The sequence below is a fragment of the Poromitra crassiceps genome, assembly GCF_964638095.1.
Source record: "Poromitra crassiceps genome assembly, chromosome: 1".
NCBI classification, from domain to species: domain Eukaryota; kingdom Metazoa; phylum Chordata; class Actinopteri; order Beryciformes; family Melamphaidae; genus Poromitra; species Poromitra crassiceps.
The window spans coordinates 45621376-45637797 of record NC_139623.1 but is presented as its reverse complement, the minus strand read 5'-3'; the positions used below and the strand labels follow the sequence as shown (position 1 = coordinate 45637797).

General features: G+C 41.7%; 2 protein-coding genes across 2 annotated transcripts in view; both read left to right on the top strand.

Annotated features, from left to right (window-relative positions):
* acat1 (acetyl-CoA acetyltransferase 1) overlaps positions 1 to 1379 on the top strand; it is a 32619-nt gene extending 31240 nt beyond the window's left edge. The window contains exon 12 of the mRNA XM_083648695.1: positions 948 to 1379. Within this exon, the coding sequence (XP_083504821.1) occupies positions 948 to 1068 (121 nt within the window). The 3' untranslated portion in view covers positions 1069 to 1379. The remainder of the gene's footprint in view (positions 1 to 947) is intronic.
* A 2314-nt stretch (positions 1380 to 3693) lies between these two features.
* Positions 3694 to 16422, top strand: part of tmprss2 (transmembrane serine protease 2) — a 30093-nt gene continuing 17364 nt past the window's right edge. The window contains exons 1-6 of the mRNA XM_083633878.1: positions 3694 to 3767; positions 4439 to 4492; positions 4712 to 4913; positions 13148 to 13240; positions 13408 to 13524; positions 15191 to 15320. Coding sequence (XP_083490004.1) covers positions 4481 to 4492; positions 4712 to 4913; positions 13148 to 13240; positions 13408 to 13524; positions 15191 to 15320 — 554 coding nt within the window. The 5' untranslated portion in view covers positions 3694 to 3767; positions 4439 to 4480. The remainder of the gene's footprint in view (positions 3768 to 4438; positions 4493 to 4711; positions 4914 to 13147; positions 13241 to 13407; positions 13525 to 15190; positions 15321 to 16422) is intronic.

Genomic DNA, 16422 nt, shown 5'->3' with positions numbered 1-16422 from the left:
AAAATGTTGGCAATGTGCTTTTGGGTATTCTGCCTAAATGTTTTTGTATGTGGATGAATTATTAATTTCCCTTATGCCCAAGTTCACATGCTCTGTTAATGAAATAAAAAATATATAATATTATAAAAATAAAAAAATTATGTAAAATAATTAAAATATAAATATAAAAAACAGATAGGGAAATCATCTTAGTCCCAGAGTTGTGATTAAAGGGTTGGGTGGGCCCCGGAAGATTTTCACATTTCAAAGTGGGCCGCGGCATTCTTAAGTTTGGGAACCCCTGGTCTAGAAAATGTGAATCCCCCCAAAAACAAGATGGACCACATCCCTAGTAGAAGATTATCTACAGTATACTGTATCATGTCCATTTGAATTCTTGAGCAAATTGAGATATAAAAAATAACTAGCTTTAATCACCATATTTAATTTTTATTAAACAAACTATTTGCCAATAAAAAACACTGCCTCCGCGGCCCACTATATGGTGCTCTGAGGCCCCCCAGTGGTTGAGAACTACACTGCACTTCCCAGAGATCACCTGTCACCTGCTGTAACGTCTCTTTCCTTCTGTAGGTGGCGCTCTCCTCCTCTCTTTTCTCTGCCTGCTCAGCCATGGTGCCGTGCTAACTACTGCGCCCCAAAGCTTTTTCTCTACTAGGCCTATCGTCCCTTCCCTAACTACCACTCCTCTCCTACCAGGAAGTAACTTGGAGGAGACAAGTGGAGTGGGACATACTCTGTTTGTCCAAAAATGCCTCCTCCCCTACCCCTTTCTTTTCTTTTCCATGACCTAGAAATTGAGTTTTGGAGACTTTGGAGACTTTCCCAGTATCTAGGGGACAAAAGAATCTGTTTTAAAATCCATAAACAAAGGATCAACCAAGAATCCACAAGAGTATCCTCTTCCAGGAAGTTTATATTATGTCTCTCTCTTCCTTTTCCCTCAGGATGTCTGGGACGAGAATTGTGGGTCACATGGTGCACAACCTGAAGTCAGGCCAATATGGGCTTGCAGGTATCTGCAATGGAGGCGGTGGAGCCTCCTCTATTCTCATCCAGAAGCTGTGAGAGAAACTGTAAGAAACTCGACAGGAACTTTCTCCCCCGTTATCACTGGTTGTTTAACTGTGTGGACTCCCTGTTCAATCTAACTAGTTAAGATTTCCATTCACTCCCTTTTCAAAACAATTTATGAAGACTGCGTCTGTTACAACTGTATTATCAGCGGCCTTAACCGAGAGCAAACTCACTGTACATGACATTATATTATGACTCCAGTGTTCAAGACACTCCTTTGTTTGGTGAACTTTTGGTGCAAAAAAGGGTAAATATTTAACTTGGAGTTGAAAAGTTTGAATAAATAGTTTCTATGAAATCAGTTTTATGTTATTGGTCTTTTTTGCTTGAATAGTTGATAAGGGATTGATTCATTAGAGTTTCCAGGAAGGTATGTCATTTGTCATACGACGTTTTATTTTTATGTTTAATCACTAATTTCTACAAATATTAATGACCATTATTGTTGGGTTGGCACTGTCATTTTCAACTTGGCCACTGGATGCTGCAATTTCCTTTCTTTGTACATGGATAACTACACATCCTTGTCAGTGTTGCAGTGTGTAAAGTGGACGAGTTTTGTTGTTCGTATGGCCTTCACACCACAGATGGACAAACTGCTTATCGTAGGTTGCTTATACAGTATTTATAGCTACTATCATTGTTTGATTTAAACTTGTTATGGTGAAGAAGTTGTAGTTGGCTAATTCTTTGGCTATTTTCTTTTTACGACTTCCATAGCTTCCATAGCTCTATGCTTCCATTGCTCTATATATAAATGTATATGTACCGAATTCCTAAAGAGACCTGATCCCCAAAAGTTCTACTTTTAGTTATTAGTAATGTGTTAAAATGGCTACAAAGTTAAACCAATGTTCAATTCATGTCAGTCAAGTGGGCAGCAGTAATATGCTTCACTGCATTCCCCTTAGCTTTCATTCCCTCCTCCCTGCGTTTAACACATCGTCATGTCATGTTAAATATTGACAGTCTCAAAGTTCTCAGACCGTCGGCATTTTGTGTCGAAGCCTGTTTGTTAGGAGCCTGGTGGATACCGGAGACATTAACCTGGTTACTGATTAAACTCTGGGGAAGTTTCGCTATAGGAACACTGACAATGCCAAGTAAGAGCCAAATCTGTTTGAAGTCTTTTCTTCTATAGAGACACGACACCCTGTTTGAATGAGTTATTTTCCATTAGGACGTCAAACAAGCGGTGACCAATTGCTGCTTGCCCACAGGCGAAGGCCCCTCCCCCTCCTCTCACTCACATTGCACTGTGGTCATTATAGGAGTGGGTAATCAAAGAAAGTGTGGACCCAAGCAGCTCAAAAGGCAAAAGTATTCAAATAGAAAAAACGGTGGAGCTACTAGGAGTATTTTTATATAGCAATATTTAATGCGAAGTAATATATCTGTGTACAGGCAGTTACAAATCAGAATATATCTTCAAAGTTATACGGGCAGACAAAACGCAACGCGTTTCAACCACGTAGGTCTTCCTCAGGCATTATAGAGTGGCAGCAGCATTGCTTGAATACATTATTTCCTATTTTCCTATTACATAACATCACAAATCACAGCAACACTGCCTTGCATTGTTCTTCTATGTGTTGCAATACTGTGCTGTATATAGTATGCCTGTAGCCAATACAATACATCATATCATTTCAAAATGTCTTCAGAGTATAATTTATATCTTACAACGGTAGTTTTCCCCTTGATTCCTGAAAAGTCCCTGATTTAGAGATGCAAGTTTTCATCTAATCCAGCAACATGGGATGTAAAAAAGCCGCTTCTGATTCTTATAGAGAGCCAAATTGGAACGTCACTGCCTGCTTCAGCACTGTACCAGAGATTTTCAACCACCATTTATTTCGTAAAATGCTTATACAAATAGTTTTACTTGGTCAAACCAAACGGTACAGGTATATTTAGAAACGGGAGAGATCGCATAACATTTCACTCGGACCAAAACATAATTTCTTAAATAAAATATTTTTTCTGTTTTTTTTTTTTAGGTTTTTGTCCAAGTTTAATGTTCTATGGTCTCTCCCGATTCTAAATATAGCTGAACCGTTTGGTTTGACCAAGTACAACTATTTTTACAAGCATTTTACGAAAATGTCAATGGGGAAAATAAAATGAGGAAGAAAATCTCTGGTACAGTGCTGAAGCAGGAAGTGACGTTCACTTTGCCCCTCTTCACTTTGCTTGAAGTGTGGCCAACAAATCTTTCTAATGGAACAAAACACTTTGTGAAATCAATCTCAGAGACAGGCTGGTTTGCTCGGGAATGTTATTTGTACACAATGTAACACAATATGCATAGACTACAATACACAGGTAAATACATGGGGCGGTGGTGCAGCCTATTAAATTGTCCGAGATATTGAACGCCTAATTGGCTTGTCTTATTGCTAAATCGATGGCTGGGCACCTTCATGGCGAAGAGCGACTGCCGGCTGTGGAGAAAAGATGCTGAAATTCAGTCCTGCCCCGCATCAATGCAGGCTGTTTGCTCATGTCATTTCAATTGTTGGCATAGATCAAGTGGCACACAACAGGCTGGCTTGTGCACACACAGGAAAAGGTGTGGTCATGGCTGTTGATTACCTGGAGAAGTGGAAGAATGGACTGAGCCAGAGGGAGAGAGCGAGAGGAAGGATAGACGCAGTCAGCCTGCTGAAGGAATTTGTGAGATTGTCAAGGTAGGTTAATGCGTTGAATGTTGTTAGATTGTGGAGGAGCCTGTTTGGTGTTGTGTTTTGAAAAGTAGCACAGCTCTTCAATTTGCAGCTTGTTTTGTAACGAAAGATGAAATTCTCTTGCTTGCAAGGTTACCGTGTTGGTAGTTCCATGTAAAATTCTTGGAGCCAGCCAACCATTTGACTAGCAAATGTTCAGTGGTGAGACTTGAGTTTCATGAATTGATGGGGCTTTCATGTAGCCCGTGGTTCTCAAACTTTTTTGCCTTCAGTATATCCCCTTTTACCCGACGACAACATTTTGCTTAGAAAACTAAGAGAAATCTATAGCATAATGATGCAATGAATGAATAATAACTCCCCTTTTGAAGAATAACATTACAAAATAAGACATGGAGTGAAAGAGTTGCAATTAGTGCATCCTGAGCAGATTTATTTGAAAATGTTCTTTATTTTCATGATGTATTCATTTTTTCATTGTCTCCTTTCTTTCAAGTACCCCTTGTAGTAGCTCCACATACCCCTGGGCCTAGGGTTACACCGTACACATACCCCAGTTTGGGAACCACTGATGTAGCCTATATATACCCTATTAAAGTCACACAGGGTGTCACGTACTGAATGGTCAGTTGGGTCATTAGTTTTCAATTAATAGTTCGTACAACCTTTTCCAGGTGTGGCAGCCTGCTTCTTGGAGCAGTGTAGACGGTTTCAGTATGAGTAATCAGGTAAATTAAAGTATTTTTTAAACGCAGTTCACTCTTGATTTCATGTTGGCATTTTCACAACACTGTTCATTCGTTCATAATGATTTAGCCTAAATGATTTGTAATAATTGATGCCCTTTGAAAAATAACAAACAAATCACATGTTTGACTTGTTTACTGTCAATGTTACTTAATTAGTAACAGCTAATGTCTAACTTCTTAATTCCTCTTTACTTCTAGGCAGATGGTCCCCAGTATGTCAACCGAGGGTTTCAGCATGAGGAAGCAGGAAGACCTCCTCCATATTCCCCGCAAGGGATAGGGATGTACCCCACCCTCCCACAAGCCCCCCCACCATATGACCCCCCGGTCACCCCCAAAACCATCGACACCCACCACACTGTGACTCCTGGAGTACCACATAACACCGGACAGAGGAAAGGTACAGTACGGTGGCAGCCATGTTTATATAGCTACATCATCCATAGCACTGTATGTACAGTACAGTATGGTGCTTTATTATAAGACATTATCAACCAGAGAAAAAAAAACATGAATTTATGTGTATTTTTCCTGACAACACTATTCTAGTTATCTTACTATAACTAAGTCCAGTAGTACACCATTTAACTATGATACTGTATATTCTACTGAATTTACCATGTTTTTCATTTAAAAAATGAACTATTTCTGCAAATAAAAAGGTGGGTACTTTACCTGGGTTTACCCTTCACTACATTTATGATTAAGAGTGGATTTCAAATGTGTTAATACAGCGACGGCTGGTGGTGATATTGTGTGGGTGGGCTAGGAAATGCACATTATCCCCATAGTTCACGTATGAGATCACATCACATATCACGTATGAGATCACATCACATATGAGATACCAGATTACAGCAACAACCTATGTCTTGTTATACTGTAGCAAGTCTACAACAAACGCTATAGAGCAGGTAAGGCGTGTCAAACTCATTTTAGTTCATGTGCCACATGTGATCCAATTCGGTCTCAAGTGTGCCGGACAAAGAAAATCAACAATAACCTATACATGACAAAAACCTCAACATTTTCCAGTTGCAAGTGTGCAATTCTCTATATATTATAGTAATGATAGTTTCCCATTTAGTGATGAATACTGAAATCATGAATAGGCTACTTAATATTTAACTTGTTCCTGACGCCTGGCACCTTCACAAGTGCATCAGATTGGATTGAAGGACTTCTCAGTGCAACGTTCACACTTTGCAAAGTCATCCTGTGGGCCGGATGGGACCCTCTGGAGGGCCAGAATAGAGACCCTATAGAGAATTATCCACAAGAATGACCTGATGCCAAAAACTATCTGTCTCCCCCCCCCCGCCTCTCTCTCTCTCTCTATCTATCTATCTATCTCTCTCTGTCCCACACACACACACACACCATTTGACATACTTGACATTATTAACAAAAACAAAATATGCAAGAATGATGGATACGTGATAAAACACAATGCTCTATCATGTAGCACACAATGTCAGAAAAGGATCCACCCTGATAAACTGCAACTGTTTTATAACAACCGTTTTGCAACACGCATCATGAATAAAACAATTTGGTAACCACAGCAAAAAATAACAGCATGCAACAGTTTGCAAACACATTGATGTGTTGCTGCAAAATAAGTCTAAAATACATTTTGCATGTGATCTATATAAATAAAAGTTTTCAGTTTTGTCAAATTGGAAAGATTATTATGGAATTATGGAAAATGATGGAAATTCTGAATTTTAAATGATAGAAATGTAGTATACACACCTTTTGTGTCATTAGTGTCAGGTCGATACTGTTTGAGCTCAACAATCACATGGCATTGTGACAATCACCAAAGTAGCCAAATTTTCTCCATCACATTTCAAAAAATCCTTATAAAGAGTTTTAAGCCTGGAACCAATCCAAATGGCAAGCTACAGAATCGTGACCATAAATCATTTGATTCAGAGCAACAACAAAACAAAACAAAAATGCGAAAAAGGCAAAGGTACAAGAGTGTGTACATAATACATTTTAAGAGTGAAGGAACTACTCATCCCATAATCCAGGGATACTCAACTTGCTTTGCCTGGGGGCCACTTTTGCAAAATGACAGGAGGCCAGGGGCCAGTTAATATGCAAACATTAATAAACTTTTTTCTGTAGCGGGGTTTTTGGGGTGTCAGCTGTATTTTGTATTTGTATTTATTGATTTATTTGAGGGACAGTGCACATTAATTAACATGACTGTAAACATGCCAGTGTTAGCCAAACGGCTAATTTTCAACTGTTGTCCCTTGGCCAGAACTTAAGATAGCCATTAAAAGCAAGCAAGCAAGCAGTAAAAACAAACACCAACAATAATACACACAAGCAAATAAAAATGTAAGTAAAAATAACATGTAGCAGGCCAAAGCAATTGGCACCATGCAAATTAAAACAGATTATACAGGCAGACAGACCAGCACAGACAGTTAAAACATGCCAACATTCAGACCACATTATTAATAAAACCATAAACATGCTATGATCAAGCAAAGACAAACAGGGACATACACAGGGATTTCAGAACAACAACAACAACCACAACAACAACAGTGCAGTGAAAGAAACAGGCCAGCAGATGGCGGCAGACAGAACAAGCATGTGCCTAGGTATGCTGGCAGGTCTGGTTGTTGTTCAACCACATTTTAAAATTACGTGCGAAAGAGCGATAAGAACTACTATTACGTATAGTTAAAGGTATGGTGTTCCAAGATTGGGAAGCTCTTACTGCGAAGGTTGCCTGGCCGAAAGATGTTTTCCTCCTTGGGACAAGTATGTCGCCTCGTAGGCTTGATCTTGTTAGCCTATTCCCAGGATTTTTCTGGCGGATAAATTTGGTAAATGGAGGAGGTGCTAGGCCATTGAGAATTTTGAACATTAAACAACCATTGTGAAAGTTAACAAGATTTTCCCAGCAAAGGAGACCATATTTGGGGAGTATATTACAGTGATGGTAGCTTTTTGGTTTATTGTCCAGGACCTTGAGAGCTTGTTTATATACAGATTGTGCAGATTTTATTGTTGTATCAGTGGTAAGAGACCAAGAGGTTAGACAGTATGTTATATGTGGAAAAATCATAGCATGAAAGAAAATCTTTGCTGCTTCTGGTGTCAGGCACTTTCGAATATGTCTGAAGTTGTTTAGGTTGAATTTTGTTCTTGCAACAAGAGTTGCAAGCTGGAGTTTAGTCTCACAATTTTGTGCACACACGATAGTTAGGTTAGTTAGGTTAAGTTAGGTTAGTTAAGTACATAATACTGTAAGTGCCTAGGCGGCGAGCAGACGGCCATATTTGACAATTTAGCTGGAGCTCAGTCAAACTTTATTTAACCTTAGTTTTCATTGTGAATTAGAAAATGGTCGGGGGACCACTCTGCACCCTATCGCGGGCCGCATCTGGCCCCCGGGCCGCAAGTTGAGTATCACTGCCATAATCCACTCTGGCTGGAGCGGATGATTAGCGTTTCAGGCAATATGAGAGCACTCTGAGCGGCAGTGGACGGGACCAGCGGTCCTGAAAGCCCGCTATTAGCCCATTAGCCCAAAGGCTAATGTTATCGTATATAGTCGCATTTCCATGCTTTAATGTGAAGGAACCGGGCAACGGATTTCAGCATGACTCATAATGGTAAACGTAATATTCTTTCAGTCACTCAGTGGTGGTTTGAGCCCTTTACTCGGCAAGCTGTAGCCTACGTTTGTAGTAGCAGCCCGAGACATTTCACTAGTGCACTGATATGGTGCAGTGGCTCGGCGTGCTCCACCAATCACAGACGACCATACAGCGAGCTCCACCAATTACACGTCAATATTACACTTTAGAATTGTGGGTAGTGTAGTACTTCTCGAATACAAAATGTTTAAAAATAAACACAGATTTGTGGCTTCTACAGGAACATAATCCTGCCCCATCATTTCACCACTAGCTCGCCCGTCTAAGTCTACATTATGGCTAATTATCAAAAGTTTGGTGATTATAATTCAGCTATATGTTTAGAATTCAACAACCTTTTCCTCTACAACAGGGGCGTTCAAAGTCTGAGACTGTGGGCCTTTCCCCAGGCTTGGAAAAATGTGCCGCCCTTGCTCAATTCCTGGATGCCTATGGGATATTTGATCCCATAGACCAGGGATACTCAACTTGCTTTGCCCGGGGGCCACTTTCGTGAAATGATAGAAGGCCAGGGGCCAGTTAATAAACAATCAATATACATTTTTCTGTAGCGGATTGTAGGTTTTTGGGGTGTCAGCCGGAGTTTAGTCTGACAATGTTGTGCACAGCGGATAGTTAGTTAGGTTAAGTACATACATAAGTGCCTGGGTAGCGAGCAGACGGCGGTATTTGACAATTTAGCAGCTAAATCATAGATTATTGAAAGATATTCCATATTCCAGACTGAAATGCTATGCAAGTATTGGGCAGGAGTATTGGCCAGAATGACATGAACATTTGGACACTTATTCAGCGGGTATCTTGCATGTTGCGTTCAGGTGCACTGTAAAAAAAAAAAAAAAAAAAAAAATAGCAATTCCATCACGGGCCACACAGGGGGCGCCCGTGGGCCGCATGTGGCCCGCGGGCCGCCAGTTGAGTATCACTGGCCATCTTGGCTCAATTGTTGAGTGTCTATGGCATAGACACTCAACAATTGAGCCAAGATGGCCTGATATTGCTGTTTGACATACTTGAGACTGCACCAAATAGATTAAAAAAAAAGTCTGTCTGAAGGCATTTATTAGGGGTTCAAGCCCTGAAGGGGCTGAAACCCTATTGTTTTTCTAAATCCGAATATATTATTATTATTGTTCATCTGCCCCGACGCAAATTCCCGTGAGTTGGTAAATGGTAGAGACCTGACATTTGGCCCAATGACAGATATTGTTGGCAGGTAGCTGCTCAAAAAAGATTTTTCGAATCGGCCTGAAGGTGGCGCTATAATCGATGGTTTTATGTTAAAGGCCTTAACTTCCACGCCGTTGGTCCGATTTTCAAACTTTTTTTTTCCAGATGTTCAGGTGGACCTGCTCTACAAATTTGCCATAAGGACCCTCAATGTCCGCCTGGAAAGTTTTTGAGATATTTGGAAAAGTTTGGAAAACACATTTTTTGCATCTCCTCCTAGACCGTTTGACCGATTTGCACTAGAATCTCCAGGAAGCATCTTTGGAGCAAGCTCTACAACCGTGCTTTTTGCATTTTTGAAAATCTACTTTAGTTTCGGAGATATTGATCGTTAAAGTTGAGAGGGGCGTGGCCTCACAGCTAAATTGTCATTACTTCATGACCGATTAAGGAATCTTCACAAAACTTGCAGGAGGTCTTCGGAGACCATCCCAGACCATGCGTGTCAAATTTGGTGCAATTCCACCAAAAGGGGGCGCTATAGCAGCATTCAGTACCTGTACCTTCTAAATTGTTTGATTTTGAACGGCGGCAGGAAGTGCGGATTCATTGTCATTATGGCCAGCCTTCCTTCTTGTATGACACTTGACACTTCTGAGCTGATTTCAGAAAAGAAAGTGTCATTTGGCCTGTAGGGGGCGCTATTGTTTGCCTATGGGGGGCGCTACAGCAACGTATCTCCGCAACCGTAACTCGTAGAGACTCACGGATGGCGGCGTTGGACTCGGGGTGAAAAAGTAGCGGTACGAGGCCCGGGATCACCATCGCACCTTCCGTTTCCCATTTATTAGGGGTTCAAGCCCTGAAGGGGCTGAAACCCTATTGTTTTTCTAAATCCGAATATATTATTATTATTGTTCATCTGCCCCGACGCAAATTCCCGTGAGTTGGTAAATGGTAGAGACCTGACATTTGGCCCAATGACAGATATTGTTGGCAGGTAGCTGCTCAAAAAAGATTTTTCGAATCGGCCTGAAGGTGGCGCTATAATCGATGGTTTTACGTTAAAGGCCTTAACTTCCACGCCGTTGGTCCGATTTTCAAACTTTTTTTTTCCAGATGTTCAGGTGGACCTGCTCTACAAATTTGCCATAAGGACCCTCAATGTCCGCCTGGAAAGTTTTTGAGATATTTGGAAAAGTTTGGAAAACACATTTTTTGCATCTCCTCCTAGACCGTTTGACCGATTTGCACTAGAATCTCCAGGAAGCATCTTTGGAGCAAGCTCTACAACCGTGCTTTTTGCATTTTTGAAAATCTACTTTAGTTTCGGAGATATTGATCGTTAAAGTTGAGAGGGGCGTGGCCTCACAGCTAAATTGTCATTACTTCATGACCGATTAAGAAATCTTCACAAAACTTGCAGGAGGTCTTCGGAGACCATCCCAGACCATGCGTGTCAAATTTGGTGCAATTCCACCAAAAGGGGGCGCTATAGCAGCATTCAGTACCTGTACCTTCTAAATTGTTTGATTTTGAAGGGTGGCAGGAAGTGCGGATTCATTGTCATTATGGCCAGCCTTCCTTCTTGTATGACACTTGTCACTTGTCGCACGCACGCTATTGTACAGACAACAGACACACCTATACTTGTATCACAGTGGGTATATCACTCATGGTCTCACTCTAATTTGCATACTGTATGTTTTCAGCAGCTCCAACTCTTCTCTGTTAAAAAACACATGCAAAAAGTGTACTGGAAGCAGGAATCCAGTGTGATTTGACCACATACATATAGCTTAACAGTAACTCTGAGCAGGAGTGTTGCATCTTGGGTAGAGAGAATGATGTAGACAAAAATAACACATTAAATTAGCTGTATCTCAGAAACCATACAAGGTACAGCTACGAAACTTGTTAGGGAGGTTCACAGAGGGGTCTTTTACTATCCACGGAAAAATTGCACCAATTGACAAGATGGTGGCGCTATAACAGCCCTCCTTACCTTTTGGTCCATAACTTTTGAACCGTGGGGTCTATCGTCAAACTTATTTTTTCCCTGGATTCCTTGGGTCCTCCCGCATCTACTCAACTAGGCCACGCCCCTTTCCGCCAACTAGATTTTCCGCCATTTTGAATTTTGTCCAAAACAGTTTTTTTGCGCTTCCTCCTTGAAATTTTGTCCAATCTTCACCAAACCAAAGCACACATCATGTGATGAGTGTCCTGCACAACACTTTCGTGGTTTTTGAAAAAAACGCACCGTTGCGATATGTGTCACCCTCTGGTAAATTGAGTACAATCTCGCCAAGTCGAAATCGCGCAATTGGAGTTAGTAGTTTGATATGTGAAAAAATGCCTTTTTCTTTTTTTTTTATAATTACACAAAGGAGAGTATGGACTATCCATCCCACATCAAATTGAGTCGTTATATAACCAGTAAATAGGTATATTTAGCGATTTAAAAAATCAAGATTTTAGTCTTGAGTCGCCTAGCTGAGGGGGGTTTTTCATTCATTTGCATGCAGCGTTTCACTGGCTTAATGTCTGCTATTGTTCCAAGTTTCGGCCAATGAGCCACATCAATAGAATTCAGCGTGTTACATGGGGGCGGGGTGCAAAGCTCTGTTTACAAGTGACAACATGGAGGGTCACTGATGAGGACAGTCTGTGTGGATTAAAACTGATGCAGGAAGTGCAACACCTCTGGCTTTTCCTCACCTAGTCCTAGGTGAGTTTAATCATGATCCCTAACTATCGTTATGTCTTGTTTCTGTTTTAGGGACTGTGCGACCATCTAGTTATGGTTGAACGTGGGTTTTAGTATCGCGTTATGTGTGTATTGTTGTCGAACAGTAACGAAGAGTATTGAAGGAAAGAAGCAACCATTCCTAGACCATGTGTGTCAAATTTTGTGCAATTCGACCAAAAGGGGGCGCCATAAACGCCAGAAATGGGCGTGGCTAAACATAAAAAAGGCTAACTCCACACCTGTTTGTCCAATGATCGCGAAACTTGTCAGCTATATCAAGGAGGATGTCCTAGTCAGAATCAGAAGCTTTGTCATCTGCGCAAGGCTTGAACCCCGCCCATCGCCGCTTGCGGCTATATTTTGTTCTGACTTTGTTCTGAGTCAGAACAAAGTCAGATTCCCCAAAACGACTGTGTCTCTGAACTATCTCTTTAACCAAATCACTTTCAGGCTGTTGTGATCTCCTTTCAATAACAAATATAATAACATTTTTCACACTTCGATTCACTGAGCCTCGCCTGAAACTGCTTGGAGAACCCCTGGGAAGGCCCGGCTCCCCCTTCGAAAACAACTGCTCTACAATATCTTTGGTCTTTAGTCATATCAGGAGGTAGAGTGGGTCGTCCACTAATCGCTTTGGATAAAAGAGGTCGGTGGTTCGATTCCCGGCTCCTCCAGTCTGCATGTCGAAGTGTCCTTGGGCAAGATACTGAACCCCAAATTGCTCCCGTTGGTGTGCCAGCACCCTGCGTGGTAACCTGCCGCCATCGGTGTGTGAATGGGGGAATGTACCTACTGACTGTAAAGCGCTTTGGATAAAAATATAAATGCAGGCCATTCATATCTGTCGAGCCTGCTCTTTGTATTTTTGAGAATATGCAAATTTAAAGAAGTTGCTTTTTGCATGTTTCAAATTTCCCAGATAACGACAACCGTTCAACATCACAGGTCATCCAAACAGAACTGATGTAATCCAGCCACATCATGACTCCTCTGTGCTTTCTTCTCTCTGCCATCTTACAGGGGTAAAGAAAAGCCACTGTACATGTGTAGTGTGTGCATCTGTCTGCGTCTTAGTCGTCCTCGCAGTGGCCGCGCTCTTGCTCTGGTACTTCCGTAAGTTCATCTTCAAAGCACTTTTCTGTTGTTGTTTGAAATGATGTTGGTGATATCACAGGAAGTCATTTTGTTTGGCTTGTAATGACAGAAATATAATATGTGTGTGTGTGTGTGTGTGTGTGTGTGTGTGTGTGTGTGTGTGTGTGTGTGTGCGCATTTTGCAGTATCCTACCAGTGTTTACTGGGGAAGTCGTGTGGAATTGGCGGTGCGTGTCTGAGCGCCTCTCAGTGGTGTGATGGTGTCAAAGACTGTTCACAAGGACAGGACGAATCCCAGTGCTGTAAGACAGTCACCCCTCATACACACACGTACATCATATTATGAATCCCAGTGCTGTAAGACAGTCACCCCTCATACACACACGTACATCATATTATGAATCCCAGTGCTGTAAGACAGTCACCCCTCATACACACACGTACATCATATTATGAATCCCAGTGCTGTAAGACAAGTCACCCCTCATACACACACGTACATCATATTACGAATCCCAGTGCTGTAAGACAGTTACCCCTCATACACACACGTACATCATATTACGAATCCCAGTGCTGTAAGACAGTCACCCCTCATACACACACGTACATCATATTACGAATCCCAGTGCTCTAAGACAGTCACCCCTCATACACACACGTACATCATATTACGAATCCCAGTGCTGTAAGACAGTCACCCCTCATACACACACGTACATCATATTACGAATCCCAGTGCTGTAAGACAAGTCACCCCTCATACACACACGTACATCATATTATGAATCCCAGTGCTGTAAGACAGACACCCCTCATACACACACGTACATCATATTATGAATCCCAGTGCTGTAAGACAAGTCACCCCTCATACACACACGTACATCATATTATGAATCCCAGTGCTGTAAGACAGTCACCCCTCATACACACACGTACATCATATTATGAATCCCAGTGCTGTAAGACAGTCACCCCTCATACACACACGTACATCATATTATGAATCCCAGTGCTGTAAGACAGTCACCCCTCATACAGACACGTACATCATATTATGAATCCCAGTGCTGTAAGACAGTCACCCCTCATACACACATGTACATCATATTATGAATCCCAGTGCTGTAAGACAGTCACCCCTCATACACACACGTACATCATATTATGAATCCCAGTGCTGTAAGACAGTCACCCCTCATACACACACGTACATCATATTATGAATCCCAGTGCTGTAAGACAGTCACCCCTCATACACACACGTACATCATATTATGAATCCCAGTGCTGTAAGACAGTTACCCCTCATACACACATGTACATCATATTACGAATCCCAGTGCTGTAAGACAGTCACCCCTCATACACACACGTACATCATATTACGAATCCCAGTGCTGTAAGACAGTCACCCCTCATACAGACACGTACATCATATTATGAATCCCAGTGCTGTAAGACAGTCACCCCTCATACACACATGTACATCATATTATGAATCCCAGTGCTGTAAGACAGTCACCCCTCATACACACACGTACATCATATTATGAATCCCAGTGCTGTAAGAGAGTCACCCCTCATACACACACGTACATCATATTATGAATCCCAGTGCTGTAAGACAGTCACCCCTCATACACACACGTACATCATATTATGAATCCCAGTGCTGTAAGAGAGTCACCCCTCATACACACACGTACATCATATTATGAATCCCAGTGCTGTAAGACAGTCACCCCTCATACACACACGTACATCATATTATGAATCCCAGTGCTGTAAGACAGTCACCCCTCATACACACATGTACATCATATTATGAATCCCAGTGCTGTAAGACAGTCACCCCTCATACACACACGTACATCATATTATGAATCAACCTTGTTATGTCAGTGAAGAGTGGAAACCTCTTACATGCAGATGGAAACTCACGCTGCTCTCTCTGGCTTACAGTTCGTCTCCACGGAACCAACTTTGTGCTGCAGAGTTACTCGTCTGCCAGCCAGAAGTGGAAGCCCGTGTGTGCGGAGGACTGGGATGATGACTATGGGAAGGCTACCTGTGAGCAGATAGGCTACAAGAGGTGTGTCTGGGTCCCCCCCCCCCCCCCCCCCCATGAGTCTTTTCTCATAAAATATATTACTCCATTGACCTTTTTCACAGCGGCCATTTTGTGTGTAAAACAATAACATTAACAAGGGTTTCCAACTTCCGATCCATTTCGGTGTTCCAGTGCCGGGGCCCTCGTTAATGTTTTGGTTTCACCTGTGTTACTTCCTGCCTTTGAGACACAAAATGGCTGCTGTGAAAAGGAGGCAAATTACTATAATTTTGTCAGTGGAACATACACATGGGTTTTTGAAGGCTGATACAGTTTTTTATTTTGTATTGAAGCTGCCTATAGCAGATATGTTGTGCCAATGTTCAATATCATCACATTTTTCAGAGATTCAATGTTTCCCTGAGAAATGTAGTATTGTCATGTGACACAGACTTCCAAGGGGACTGAGCTCTCTTTTCTGGTCCACATGGATGAGATCTCACACCACGTCTCACAGGGCATTGCAGCTGTTTAAATATGGCAAGTCTCAAGTTAAAAAGGCATAAAGCAAAACGTGAAGTGGACTGGGACCACTTTGTTTTGACACGAATTGCACGGATCAGCTGGACCACAAAGCAGACCATAAACTTGGGGGGTTCTGAGTTAGGTTTCTTTCAGAGGGTCTAAGTTCATTTGGCATGTTCATATATGTGCATACGCTGGACTGAGTCCACTTGAGAGGCTGAAACGAACAATTATTAAAGGGGGACTTACCCCCCAGATATGTATCAGAACAGTGATTTGAAAAAACCTATGGAACAAAACAAGAAATGACATATACTCTTGTCTATACTATACTCTTTGGCTGTGCTCAGCTCAGGAATTTTTCTCCGGAAATCGACGGCATGACAGTTTGCCCACCGCCTCGAAAATAATTTATATGAGAGCTGCAATATCTTTATAAATATCAACAACTAGCCAACGCTGGTGGCCTGTATGGAAACAGCGTTGCTCAAAATGGTTGAAAGTTATATCAATTTGGCCATTCAGTGGCGAACTAGAAATTTTATTATTTTTCTCCCGTGTGTGTGTGTGGCTTGTCTATCTTACGTTAGAAGAGACTAGTGACGCGAGACTCGTTACC